This window comes from Mustela erminea, chromosome X (genome assembly GCF_009829155.1).
Source record: "Mustela erminea isolate mMusErm1 chromosome X, mMusErm1.Pri, whole genome shotgun sequence".
NCBI lineage: Eukaryota > Metazoa > Chordata > Mammalia > Carnivora > Mustelidae > Mustela > Mustela erminea.
The window spans coordinates 6515800-6528634 of NC_045635.1; the positions used below are offsets into that span (position 1 = coordinate 6515800).

General features: G+C 51.4%; 1 protein-coding gene across 5 annotated transcripts in view; it reads left to right on the forward strand.

The window, feature by feature from the left end:
• SHROOM2 (shroom family member 2) overlaps positions 1-12835 on the forward strand; it is a 132892-nt gene that overhangs the window by 54325 nt on the left and 65732 nt on the right. For 4 of the 5 annotated variants that reach the window (XM_032331832.1, XM_032331829.1, XM_032331830.1 and 1 more), the window contains exon 2: positions 9187-9338. The exons of the other annotated variant lie outside the window; for it this stretch is intronic. In XM_032331832.1, coding sequence (XP_032187723.1) covers positions 9187-9338 — 152 coding nt within the window. The remainder of the gene's footprint in view (positions 1-9186; positions 9339-12835) is intronic. 5 annotated transcript variants of the gene reach the window in all.

Here is a 12835-nt window from a genome sequence, read left to right on the forward strand (position 1 = left end):
CCCCACGGAGCCGGCCAGGTGGCAACATGCCAAGGCCATGCCTCCTGGGACGGCACTTGGGATGCTGCTGCCGCCCCTGGGAGGCTGGCCGCTGGAACTTGCCAGGAAGCCGCCGTGCTGCTGGGCCCCCTCGGGAGCGGCCCGAGCGGAAAGCAGGCCTGTCCTCCTCTGGGGTCCCTTCCACGCCCTCATGGCGGAGCCGGCCTGCAGAGCGGGAAGGTTTGCAGGGTCCCGCCGCAGTGTCTGCACACGGGGCGGTGAAGGGCAGGTCTGGACCCAAAGCAGCACGTGGGCCAGTGGCCCACACTGTTGGAACAGTTGCCAACAAAGCCTTCTCTTTCCTCCTGGCTTGTCCCCTCCCTGCCGCACAGTGGCGTTCGGAAAGCTCCCTGCATGTTGCCTTGCAGACTCTGCCCCTTTCACAGACAGGCTGTGTCCCCTGCAGTGCAGTGATGTGGCCGTGATCAGACGCCAGCCTCATGCCCTAGACCTTTGCCCCGTCTGAAAGAGGCCTGTACCTCGGTCCTTTCCCTGTCCAGCTGGTCTGCCGGGTGCAAACCCTCTCCCTGCCCCATGCCCCCCTGAGCGCTCCTCCCTTTTTCTGTCTAGACCTCGGGCTGCTACATGCAGCCTGCAGATCTCGTCCTCCTCCTCTGATGGACTTTCCCTTGACGTCTGTGTTGGCCGTGCGCCCCCTTGGCACACGGGCCCGTCACCCAGTCCTCTCTTCTTCCCTGCGTCTCATTGGCCTGGCTCTGTCCGTTTAGCTGCCACGGTCCCTCTGTCCGGGCCACATCGGCCTTTCTCTGTGGCAGGGCCTCGCGGGATGAGCATTACTGTCCCAGAAGCTGAAAGGAGTGTGTGCACATCTTCAGAGCAGACCCTCCCTCGTGTTCCTAAAAGCCTAGGACTAAACACTACTTGCTTATCTACCATCGGAAGCCTGTGAGGCGGGTTGTGGTTTATTTGGTTACTTTTGGGGGAGCATTGTTTTATCTTTTCTCTGGCTTTCCGATTTTGGTTCTCCTCTATGGAGGAAAAGAGTTTTTTCTGTCACCACTGTGGGGTTCTGTTGGTGGTTTTGATGATCTGTACGCGGACATTTCATTTTGTATGGTTTTTAACACAGATACCACAGATCTCAAAAGATGAAGATGTCATCCGTGGTTCTTTCCTAAACTGTTATTCTGGCAACTTTCCAGCTTAAAATGTGGAGGCAAGTTTTCTTTGAGAAGATATCAACTGCCAGTGTGTTCCATGTGGATAGCGTGCTCAATCACAGATCGCGCTCGCTCGCAGTTCACCATTTACGGTCCTGAACGCATGTTCGGATTGACAGGTTTTCAAGGCACGGTGACAGAGTGTGTAGGGAAACTGGACCCGCGTGCTCAGGGACCGAGAGAGCCAGGATCAGGGAATGGTTTTGTTTAGGCAGTAGAGATAGCGGGGACTTACAGTGTTCAGGAAGCGTTAAGTATTCCACCGTGACACCAAATTGCCATGTCGTGTGCTTTGTACCGGCCCCACCTGTGGAATGTCACACTGACCCCCCAGACAGCCAGAGCCTCCTGGAATTCAGTATCCCGCTCTTGTCTGGTTGTACCAGAAAATAACCAGCAAATGAGTTGATCTCTTAACACTTAGACCTAACTTGGACGAGATGGGAGTCCCTCCTTAAAAGTATTCGTAGAGCTGCTGGGGCACCTGGGTGCTTCCGTTGGTTGAGCGCCTGACTCTTGGTTTCGGCCCAGGTCATGATCTCAGGGTCGTGAGCTTGAGCCCCGTATAGGGGGTCTGTGCTCCGCATGGAGCCTGCTTGAGATTCTCTCACTCTGCCCCTTCCCCTGCTTGCACGGGCCCCCGTTCTCTCTCCGTTTCCCAAATAAATAAATCTTAAAGAGAAATATTCCTAGAGCTACTAAAAAGCTTACATTTCCGAAATAGGAATAAAATCTTATGCATTGTACTGGGAGACAGGCCCCGCCGGTAAGACACAGCGTAAGTAGGATCTTAGACGGGTCTTCCTCCGACTCTGCTTCTCCGCAGGCCGGACTCTGCACAAGCTTTAGTTTCTCTGTTTTCTGCAGGCAGATCTTTAGTTTCCGGGTTAGCCCCTCTGCCTGTTTTCCCTCGTGTCGGTACTTTCTTCTTTGAAGACTTTTCGCTTCATTCCCTGTTCTGCGGGAGCAGGTTGTAGCCGGCAACTTGTGGATCTCCTCTGGGCCTCCCTCCCCGCCCGTCCGCCTGAGTTGAGCTTTCTGTTGCACATCATCTTGGGCGGTGGAGAGGGTGACAGTCAGGTGCCGAGATGCTGGAGAGAGAGAGCCTTCTGGACGCTGGGCTGCCTGGCTGGCGGGGCTCCTCCCGCCGCAGGGGCCGCCGGTAATGATTACCTGTGAAAGTCTTCACACATCTCGGTGGAAGTTTCCAGTTTTCAGTGGGCTTCTCTGTTACGATAGATACACACTCAGATTATTTCACAATGTGATACTTCCCCTGGGTGAGTCAGCTTTCCTTTCTGCAGCAACCGGGCTCGAGGAGAATGAGTAAAATACTCAAATTAAGCAAACTGAAGCATAACTTCAGGGGATTTTCCTGTCTAACGAAAAAGCCTTGCTTTGTCGTGGAGGGCCTATTGTCTGGACGGTGAAGCATTCTTGAGAGAGAACTGATAAAATCGCAGGTGTGATTCATGGCCTTTGAAATAGGATATTGGACTCAGTGCCCTTCTCTTTCATTTTGATCTCTGGTCATTGTGATTTTCTGACTCATTGGAGCTCAATACCTTGGCACCACTGGCCTCTTTGTTTTGGTGGGTGGCGTCATGTCTGACCACACCGTGAGGCCTCACGGATTCTGGAGTCCTTGCTCACACTTGTTCTCTGCCCTGTGTTGCTGTGAGTCCTTGTTTCCATCAGCCAAGAGGGAGTCAAGGATCTTCCTTGGGGTACCTGGGTGGCTCAGTAGTGGGTTAAGCCTCTGCCTTCAGCTCAGGTCATGGTCTCAGGGTCCTGGGATCGAGCCCTCCATCAGCCTTTCTGCTCGGTGGAGAGCCTATTTCTCCCTCTCTGTCTGCCTGCCTCTCTGCTTACCTGTGAACTCTCTGTCAAATAAATAAAATCTTAAAAAAAAAAAAAAAAAAGGATCCTCTTCCTTGCCGTTTTGTTCTTGGGCAAGAGAAATTCATCTTGCGTCTGCCTGCAGGATTACTCTTCCAGAAGAATTGGCTTGAATAATGTCGCTTCCCTGTTTCCACGTCCCTACCTTCTCTGGGCTGCCACTGCCTACAGGATATTGTCCAGGTTCTGTTTCAAGGTCAAGTTCCTAATCTTCCCCCTTCTGCCCTTATCGTCAAACACTCCCTCGTGAAAGCCTCACACCCTGCCAGGCTGACGTTCCTTGGTTGCGCCTAGGCTTCCTGCCTCTGACCCTGTCTCCACGTGATCTCACCGGGGAATGTGCTCCCCCGCCCACGCTCCTCCTTTCAAGCCATGTCCAGGGCCCTCCTGATGCGTGAAACCTCATTTCCTTCCCCAAGGCAGAATGCCCCTCGCATTCCCGCTGCCGTGGGTGAGGCGCCCTCAGTCCCCTACCGGACTAGACTCTTTTTTGCCTTCGTGGGCCTTCGCTCATGATCATCTGTGACGCCCCTTCCCCCAGGTCCAGAAACTTTGTTCCAAGAAGACTCTCGGTAGCTCTTTCTCTCCCTGCCGTTTCCGGCCAGAACAGTGCGTGAGAACAATGAGACGTTCTGCACATTGTGGGTCTCCCGCACGTTTCATCTCGAATCCCTTCGAACGAGTCCGGATCGATTCCCCAGTCCGGCCCCTGCCCCGGTAACAAGAGCAGGAGCCTCAGCTCACTTGAAAATATATAGGACGGCTCTCGTGAGATCAAACTCACACAGCGTACCCTTCACCCTTCAAAGTATACAACTGATATAAACATTGTGGACAAAGTATACCGTGAATGCAGGTGATTCTTACTGTATTCCCAAAGTGGGGCAGCCATCACTGCCCTCCGTTCTAGAACATCTCCATCCCCCTTAGAACATGCCCTGGACCCTTACGTCATCCCCGCCCCCCACAGAAGTCCCCCTCCCTCCCAGCCCCCGGTAGCCACAAGTCGCCCACCTGTCTCTGTCGATTTGCATATTACAGACACTTCAGTTAATTCGCGTGAATGAGAGCACGCAGTATGTAATCTTCCGCCGCTAGCTCCTTATACTTTGCATGAGGTCCACGGTGGCGGGGGGCAGCAGGATTCTGCACTTCATGCCTTGTCATGGCCGGATCCCCGCCAGTTTGACCCCGCCGCGCTCTCATCATCGCCTCGCCACTCGTTCAGTTGGATTTTAGTTCCAGACCATGTGCGTGCATATATTCATTTTTGAAAGCCTCCCCGGGGACCACGGGCGCGCGTCCTCCATCTGGAATGCCGGTCGGTAACTCAGGGTGCGGCCTGTGTGGCCTGCCATGGGCACTTGGGGCTTCCGTGCTGGATGTGCGAAGAGCGTGGCACATGGGCGTGCATCGTGAGCACGGAAGGGTTTCTCAATGCCTGCCTGCCCCTTTGCGCGGGGCTCTTCCGAGGTGAACCCAGGGACCTCGGGGACTTTGCCTGACCACTGCCGGCCACAGTGGCCCTGTGGTGGCCCCCACGTTCTGCAGACGTGTCGCATGTGTGGTTTGCTGTAAAATGCAGACAGGCGGCGTCCTTCTACTCCGTGGCGAGCACAGACGTCTGGTTTATTTTTCACCAAGTTCAAGCCTAATGGATCCTACCTAATAACTGTTTTGCGGGGTGGCGGGGGAGCACAGAATGGAAGCTTTCACGGCTGCTCTTTGTCTTATAGCTGCTTCCCCGGTAAGCACAGTCAATACCAAAGAGAAACTTTTCTCTTGGCGAAGAAGCCGGCCAGGAGCTAAAAACCCAGCTGCTCTATGTGCCCAACCCAGACCTGTTTTTTCTGGGAAGTGTGGGTGTGGAGTGTGGTCAGGACGCGGCGGAAGGGTGCTTTGCAACGCAGTCTTCATTTACAGACAAGAAGTCACAAGATCTTCTTGGCGAAGCCCCCGGAGACGACCGTGCTACAGAGGGTCTCACGGAACTGGTTCCTAGGAGGGTTAGTGGGGGTGTGACCAAAAAACCCACCCCATGGTAGCTGAACCAGACCCCGGTACCTGTCCCTCCTCGGACCCTGCAGGGCGTTCATCAGAGTGGTTTTGCCTCCAGACTTTCTCGTAACACTCGGATTCGGAGGCAGTTCCTGTAGAGAGGGCACTTAGGGTCGCTCCTCCAGCGGGCCAGAGTCCTTTTCTTGTTAGAGACTCAGGAGGGTGTGATGATGCTAAGAGTACGGAACACGAAACTTAACCGTTAACACCACTTGCAAGCGTGTGACTCCGTGATGTTGACATTGGCATAGGGCGACCCTTAACGAACATCAGGACTTTTTTCATCTTCCTGCAAAACCATGACTTCCAGTGCCCCAGCCCCGCAGACCTTTGTCCTGTGTGTTGTCTCTGTGAACTGGCCTCTTCTGGGTCCCCCTGAGCGGGCTCACACAGCGCCTGTCTTTCTGTGGTGGCATATCTCATGGCGCGTTACGTCCTCAAGGCCCATCCGTGTGGTAGCGCGTGTCGGGCCATCCTTCCTTTTTAAGGCTCACCAACATTCCCTCGTGTGGCTGGACCGCATTTTCATTATGCATTCATTTCCTCATGGTTTCCACTTGGAGTGCGTAAGTGTTGAAGGGGAAAAACAAAATTGTGTCCTGAGAAATCAGAATGAATTGTACATTGTAAATGTGCATTTCTGAAAACCACTCAAAATACAGGCCATGATGCCTGCGCGGCTCGGTGCGTGAAGTATCTGCCTTTGGCTCAGGTCATGATCTCAGCGTCCTGGGATCCAGCCTTACATCAGGTTCTCTGCGCAGTGAAAAGCCTGCTCCCAACCCCCAACCCCCACCCACCCTGCATGCTCTCTCTTTCTCTCAAATAAAAAATTTTTAAAAATTGCAAAAGCTCAGCCTCTACCCTGGACCCGCTGAATCCGATCTGCATTTTAAACCCTGGGAGATGGGTCTGCACATTACAGTTTGGGAAGTGTTGGTATCTGAAGCCTAGAAAGGTCTTGGAGGCAGGAACTCCCATCTTGCAAGACACCCCTCCCCCCCGCCCCATGTAGCCCCGTTGCTTGTACAGAGGACTTACTCTCTAGATCGTTAGCAGAAGAATAAATACCAAGTCTGAACTCACCCACGTGATGGCCTTTTTGCATTCAGCCCACCAAAGCATTTAACTGCTAGTGTTTAGGCACCAGTTAGTACCTACAGACCCAAGTTACTCTCCGAGTTCGTTCTCTTTATATTCTAGATTTTCCCTTGCCCGTCCCATGCCTGGTGCTTGGCAGGCAGGGTGGGAGAGATGAAAGGGATCTAGGCACTACTGGACAGAGTCTGAGCCCACGGGTCCCAGTGTGGGAGACTGGTGCTGCTGTCCAAGGTAGGGGCCCCTGCTGGTAAGCGCCCCCTAGGGGTCCCCCCGACTAGGACTCTGGTGGTGCTGGTGGCAGTGGCTCCTGGGACGTTCACTCTTCCTCCTGTATCTCCTGCCCTGTGACCTGGCCCCTTTTCTGCCAAAGTTCTAATTACTCAGGTTTCCTGCCATGTGGTTCTCTGTCCGTGGTTCTGTCTCTGTCTAAGCAATGTCCTTCAGTCTCCCCACCCCTCCCGTCCTTAAATACCTTCTGCTGGGGGTCGCTCCATGTGTGCACCACCTGTCCCTGTCCCTGGGAGCCCTCCTCCCGCCCCCAGCTGTCCACTGCACCCTCCACCTGGATGGCCCCTTGGCGTCTCCCAGGGGACGTGTCAAAACCCAGGCTCTCCACTGCGTGTAACCTGCGCCTTGCCCGTACACAGCCGGGGCTGTAATCTTGGGTGGGTGGCAACTTCCTTACAATCTGTCTGTTACTACCTTGGGATAAAATTGTCTAGACTCTTGAAACCAGTTATTAACAAAAATACGAAGCAGTCCATTCGATGAACAGTAGCCATTTAATTTTGTTTATGGTGTTGACTTGCAACGAATAATTGCTTGGTGAACCGAAGAGTTCGGCTGTCCTTGCATCCAGGTAGAGGTTTTAGGAAAATGCCGTGCACTTGCAGAAATGAGGCATTGTCGGTCGCAGTACCCGGCGGTTCAGCCGCACAGGGAAAACGCACTGCTCCAGAAGGTGCGGAGGGCTGTGGAAGTAAGTCGTAGCTTAGGCGTGGCCAGCAGTCGACCAGTGAGCTGTCGGGCTGTACACAGATAGGCTCGTAACTGTGAACTGTCCTCACTAGTTTTCATAGCAGTTTGTAAAGAGAATAGTTTTTTGGTCTAAAACCGGGGTTGGCAAATTTCTCTCTCTTTTTTTTTAACAAGCCAAGTAGTAAATACTTTAGGCTTTGTGGGCCAAAACACTCAATTCTGTCCTGTCACAGTAGATAAACAAGTGGGTGTGGTGGTATTCCAGTAAAATTTTATTTACTGGGGGGGAAAAAAAGGCAACTGGCTGGGTTTAGCTCATGGGCCCTAGTTGGCCAAGTGCTAGTACAGAAAGCGGGCTGGGTTTGTTGTTTCTGAGTTGATGATTACTGTATAGGAAAAGCCAGGGGGTTGGAGTGCCTGGGTGGCTCAGTCGTTACGTGTCTGCCTTTGGCTCAGGTCATGGTCCCACGGTCCTGGGATCGAGCCCCACATCAGGCTCTCTGCTCAGCGGGAAGCCTGCTTCTCCCTCTTCTTCTGCCTGTCTCCCCCTGCTTGTGCTCATTCTCTCTGTCAAATAAATAAATGAAATCTTTGAAAAAAAAAAGAAAAAAAGGAAAATTCTGATTTCTCAGGATTAAAGTTCTCAAACGGGCAACCTTGAAGCTTTGCGTGAGTCACTACATGTTCATGCATACGTGTTTAGCACGGAGTCATGCAGAGCGTGAAATGATCTCATGAGGACTGTAGTCGATGGCTACGTGTTAGCAGGGACGTGGAGGAATTGGAACGTTTGGATGCAGGCGGACGGCCTGACCGCTCCTGCAGAGCTCGCCATGCGCGCCCTAGGAGCCAGCGGCTTCATTCCTGCGTGTAGACCCACGGGAAGTGACGACACATGCTCACCCAGAAGCTCGAGCACCCTGTTCGCAGCAGCATAATAGCCAGAAAGGAAAAACTGCAGTGTCCAGCTGCTGACGAACAGATAAGTCAGACGTGGCAATCCGTGGGAAGGGATGTCTGTCATTCAGCCACAGAAAGGAGTCAAGTCCTGACCGCTGCTAGCACGTGGATGAGCCCTGATGCTCTCTGTTGAGTGAAAGAAGCCGGGCACAAATACCACGTGTCAGGGGAGTCTTTTTTATTATTTAATTTATTTCTGCAAGAGACAGTGAGCTAGCATGAGGGGCAAGGGGGGTGGATCAGAGGGAGAAGCAGACTCCCTGCAGAGCTCAGAGAACCACACAGGACTCAATCCCAGGACTTTTGAGATCGTGAGCTGAGCCGAAGGCTGTTGCTTAACCGACTGAGCCACCCAGGCACCCTGTAGGACTCTTTTTATATGAGTTGTCTGTACAGGCACATGCATAGAGATAGGTAGTAAGTTGGTGGATGCCAGGGCCAAAAGGGCTCAGGAAGTGACTGCCCACGGCTGCCAGGTTTCTTCTAGGCATAGGGAAGTGTTCTAAAATGGGACATGGTGCTTGCACAGTTCTCTGAATATACTAAGTTTACTTGTATATTTATATGGGGGAGCTTTGTGGTTTTTCATTTCTTTCTCAAGCAGTTACAGAAATCTAAGTGTGGGATTAACGTACGAGAAATAATAAATAATGAAAACAACCCACCCTTTCTGCTTGGATAGAAGAGATCCAGGGGCCAAACCCGTGTCTCTGGGTCTGCGGTTCCAGGCTGTGAGTGTTCCTGAGCTCGCGGGCTCTTTCCCGTTCCCCCTGCGAATGGTAGCCCCAGGTGAGGGGTGTGTCCCTTCTTCCCCAGGTAGGAGTCAGGGCCCAGGAGGGGTCCGAGCTGATCCCAAAGCCCATCATAGATCCTGTGGGCCCCCCGCATCGCCTCTGTGTTGTTTCTGGCTGAGTTCTGGGCGCTGGGTTTGCACATTTGGAAGCTCACGAGACGTGCTTCTCTGCCGCAGATTGAAGAAGGAAGTAAAGCGGCGGCGGTGGACAAGCTGCTGGCGGGGGACGAGATCGTCGGCATCAACGACATCGATCTCTCGGGCTTTAGACAGGAGGCGATTTGCCTGGTGAAGGGCTCCCACAAAACCCTGAAGCTCGTAGTGAAAAGGTAAGACCCGCGCCTCATGCCATCTTTATAGACAGAAGTGGGTGAAGGAACAGCCTGTGCAGCCCGTATGGCCGGTCCGTATCCCCACACGCAGTCCCAGCTTGGGCTTGATTGCGTGTGTGTCTGTGTGTGTGTGTGTGTGTGTGTGTGGTATGTGTGTCTGTGTGTACACATAGAATTACGTCTCTTGGCCAAGGATGAATCCAGCATCAGAATCTCAAAAGATGCCTTCTTGTATTCCTAGGGATTGTTCATCTGATTTATGAAGTGAATTTTGAAGGCTTTGATCTTTTCTTCTAAAAGAAGTAGAGCAGCAGTGCACTACGCCTGTGTTCCAGACGAAGTGTTGTTCCTGTCGTTTCCACAAGGTGGCAGGCTGCTGCGTTTTCTTTTTTTAATGCTAAAATAAAGCCGGACTGCGCACAGAGGGAGTTTCCAGCGCTGGGCTGAGGTCTGGGGGGTGAACAAGCTGCCTATTCCTACAAATCAGATGGCGAGAGAAGTTTGCAGGACTTGAAGAGGGTGGAAAAGCGGGGCGCCTGGGCGGCTCAGTTGTTAAGCATCTGCCTTCGGCTCAGGTCATGATCCCAGGGTCCTGGGTTCGAGCCCTACGTCAGGCTGCCTGCTCAGCGGGAGGCCTGCTTCTCCTTCTCCCATTCCCTCTGCTTGTGTTCCCTCTCTCTCGCTGTGTCTCTCTTTGTCAAATAAAGTCTTAAAAAAAGAAAAACTTGATAATCTTCCTTAAAAAAATAAAAAAGAGGGTGGAAAAGCTGAATTAGGAACGTGATGCTTTCAGACATGGGAGCTCCAGCAGGACTCCTGGACCCCCGTAACTTGGGATTTGTGGTCTTCATAAAGAATTATTTCCTCATCTTGCATTTTCTGAGTTGGCTAATTCCTAGTACAGTGTTTGCATGCCCCCCTGCACCCTCCCCTTACTCATTTTTTTTTTTTTAATTTTAGCAGAATTAGTGCAGTCTTTCTAAGCTTGGCTGTAAATATATTTTTTTAAGATTTACTTATTTATTTGACAGAGAGAGAGAGCGTGCACAAGAGGGAGCGGCAGGCAGAGGGAGAAGGAGAACCAGGCTCCTACAGAGCAGGGAGCCTGGCACAGGACTCGATCCTGGGATCCCGGGATCATGACCTAAGCCAAAGGCAGACACTTAACCGACTGAGCCATCCAGGTGCCTCTTGCCTATAAATTTTTTCAAAACTAAATGGACTCAGGCATTTACTTCAGTTTTTAATACCGACTTGAAGCCCTGTTCCCAAAGGACTTTACTTTTTTTTTTTTTTTTTTTTTTTTTTGGACTCAAACCATATCGAAGGAGGAGGCTCAAAAACAAGGAAGAAAAAACAAAACTCTTAATCCGTTGCCACACTGAATTTGCGATCTCATTTCTAAGTGGTACAGGCTGTCTTCTTTGTAAGTCAGAAAAATAAGGGAGCAGTTTGGGAGCCGTTTGGAGAGGATGAAGTAGAGGAGAGATGAGATGCTGTCATGTTGTAAGTGACTCGTCTGGGGTCGTGTTAGTGACCTTTCTAAGGCAGGGTGGGTGTTCTCGAGGCACGCTGCGGGAGACAGCGCAGTGATGACGGTGGGAGCGGAAGCTTGGTCCACAGAGGTGAGCTTGGCGCTATCCACGATCTCTGGGCCTCCTCACCGGCCCCTAGGATGCCTGGGGTTGCCGTCCGTTGTCTCCCCTGCAAATCTGCAGCTTAATTGACTATCGAGCGGGCAGAGAGTAGAGTAGCCAGACCTGTGAGCTGGTGAGATTGCGGGGACCAAGCACAGACCTGATATACTGCCTGTTAGAATGCGGATTAGACAGGCTTTCTGGTGGGGGCTTTCGCAGCGTGTTTCAGAAGGCGTATCTTGGACGCACAGTGTTCGTTTCTGGGATCCCAGATACTCAGCAAAGGGAAATTACGTGAATGGGAGACCATCCTCTGTGTAAAATGCTACTGTTACGAGTGCCGTCAGCATTTGCTGACACGGAAGGTGCCCCACAGGGTCCAGCTGCGCGCAGTGCATACAAGCAGTCAGAGAACCGTGTATGTCCTATTCCTCCGGGTGTTTTTAAAAGATTTACGTATTTCTTAGAGCAAGTGAGGGTGGGGTGCGTGGCAGAGCATGAGAGAGAATCCCGAACCAGACTCCCTGCCGAGTGGAGAGCCCCACACGGGGCTCGATCCTAGGACCCTGAGACCATGACCTCAGACAGAAGTCAACAGTCAGCCTCCGAGCTGCCTGAGCCACCCAGGCGCTGCCCGTTCCTACAGTTTTAATTTTTTTTTTTTTTAAATATTGTGGTATGATATGTATAGCATAAAACTTAGCATCTTAAACATTTTTTAAGTGTAACTTAAAGTAGCATATTACTTCTATAACAATAACAACTGTTGAGCTTGTTGCATTTTTAAAGAGGAGGAGCCTTTGGGGTTCTGTGTGCCTATGTTCCTAGAAGTCAGCAGGAGGTCTGGTCCCCAGAAAACCGTCAGATGTGGCATCGTGTTCTGTTCCAGGCCAAGCCCCAAAGGGTGTTTATGTATTACTCTGTGATCAAGACAAAAAGAATGACCCTGGAAAGGGTGGGTGTTTGCGTGCCGGCTACAGTAGTCTCTCAGGCTAAGTTTTTATTCTTCATTTATTTAGTTCTTTTTTTTTTTTTTTTTAAAGATTTAATTTAATTATTTGCGAGGGAGCAACAGTGAGAGAGATCACAGAGGGAGAAGCAGGCTCCCCGCTGAGCAGGGAGCCCCATGTGTGGGACTCGATCCCAGGACCCTGGGATCATGACCTGAGGTGAAGGCAGACACTTCAACAACTGAGCCACCCAGGCTCCTATTCATTTATTTGAGAAAGGCAGCACGAGAGGGGAGAGGAGCAGAGGGAGAAGCAGACTAACCACTGAGCAGGGCATAGGGTTCAGTGTCAGGACCCCGACCCGAGGTCATGACCTGAGCCAGAGGCAGATGCTGAACTGACTGAGCCCCCCAGGCGCCCATATCCAGTTTTCTTTAAATCAGGGCTGCACAGAATAATTATCTGGTTTAGATGGGAATTCATGGTTTAAACAATATGCATATAACAAGATATAAAACAAACCAAGCACTGTGTTCACTTTTTTTTTTTGCAAACATACTTTTATTTATGTTGGATTTTTTTAATGTATTTGACACAAAGCACTGTATCAGTTTGAAAACAGGTTATTGTGGAATTTTTAAAAATAACTTTGGATTTTTTTTTTTTTTTTTTTAGATTTTATTTATTTATTTGACAGACAGAGATCACAAGTAGGCAGAGAGGCAGGCAGAGAGAGAGGGAGGAAGCAGGCTCCCAGCCAAGCAGAGAGCCCGATGCGGGGCTCGATTCCAGGACCCTGAGATCATGACCTCAGCTGAAGGCAGAGGCTTTAACCCACTGAGCCACCCAGGCACCCCATCTTTGGATTTTTTTAAAGATTTTATTTATTTGAGAGAGAGTATGAGTG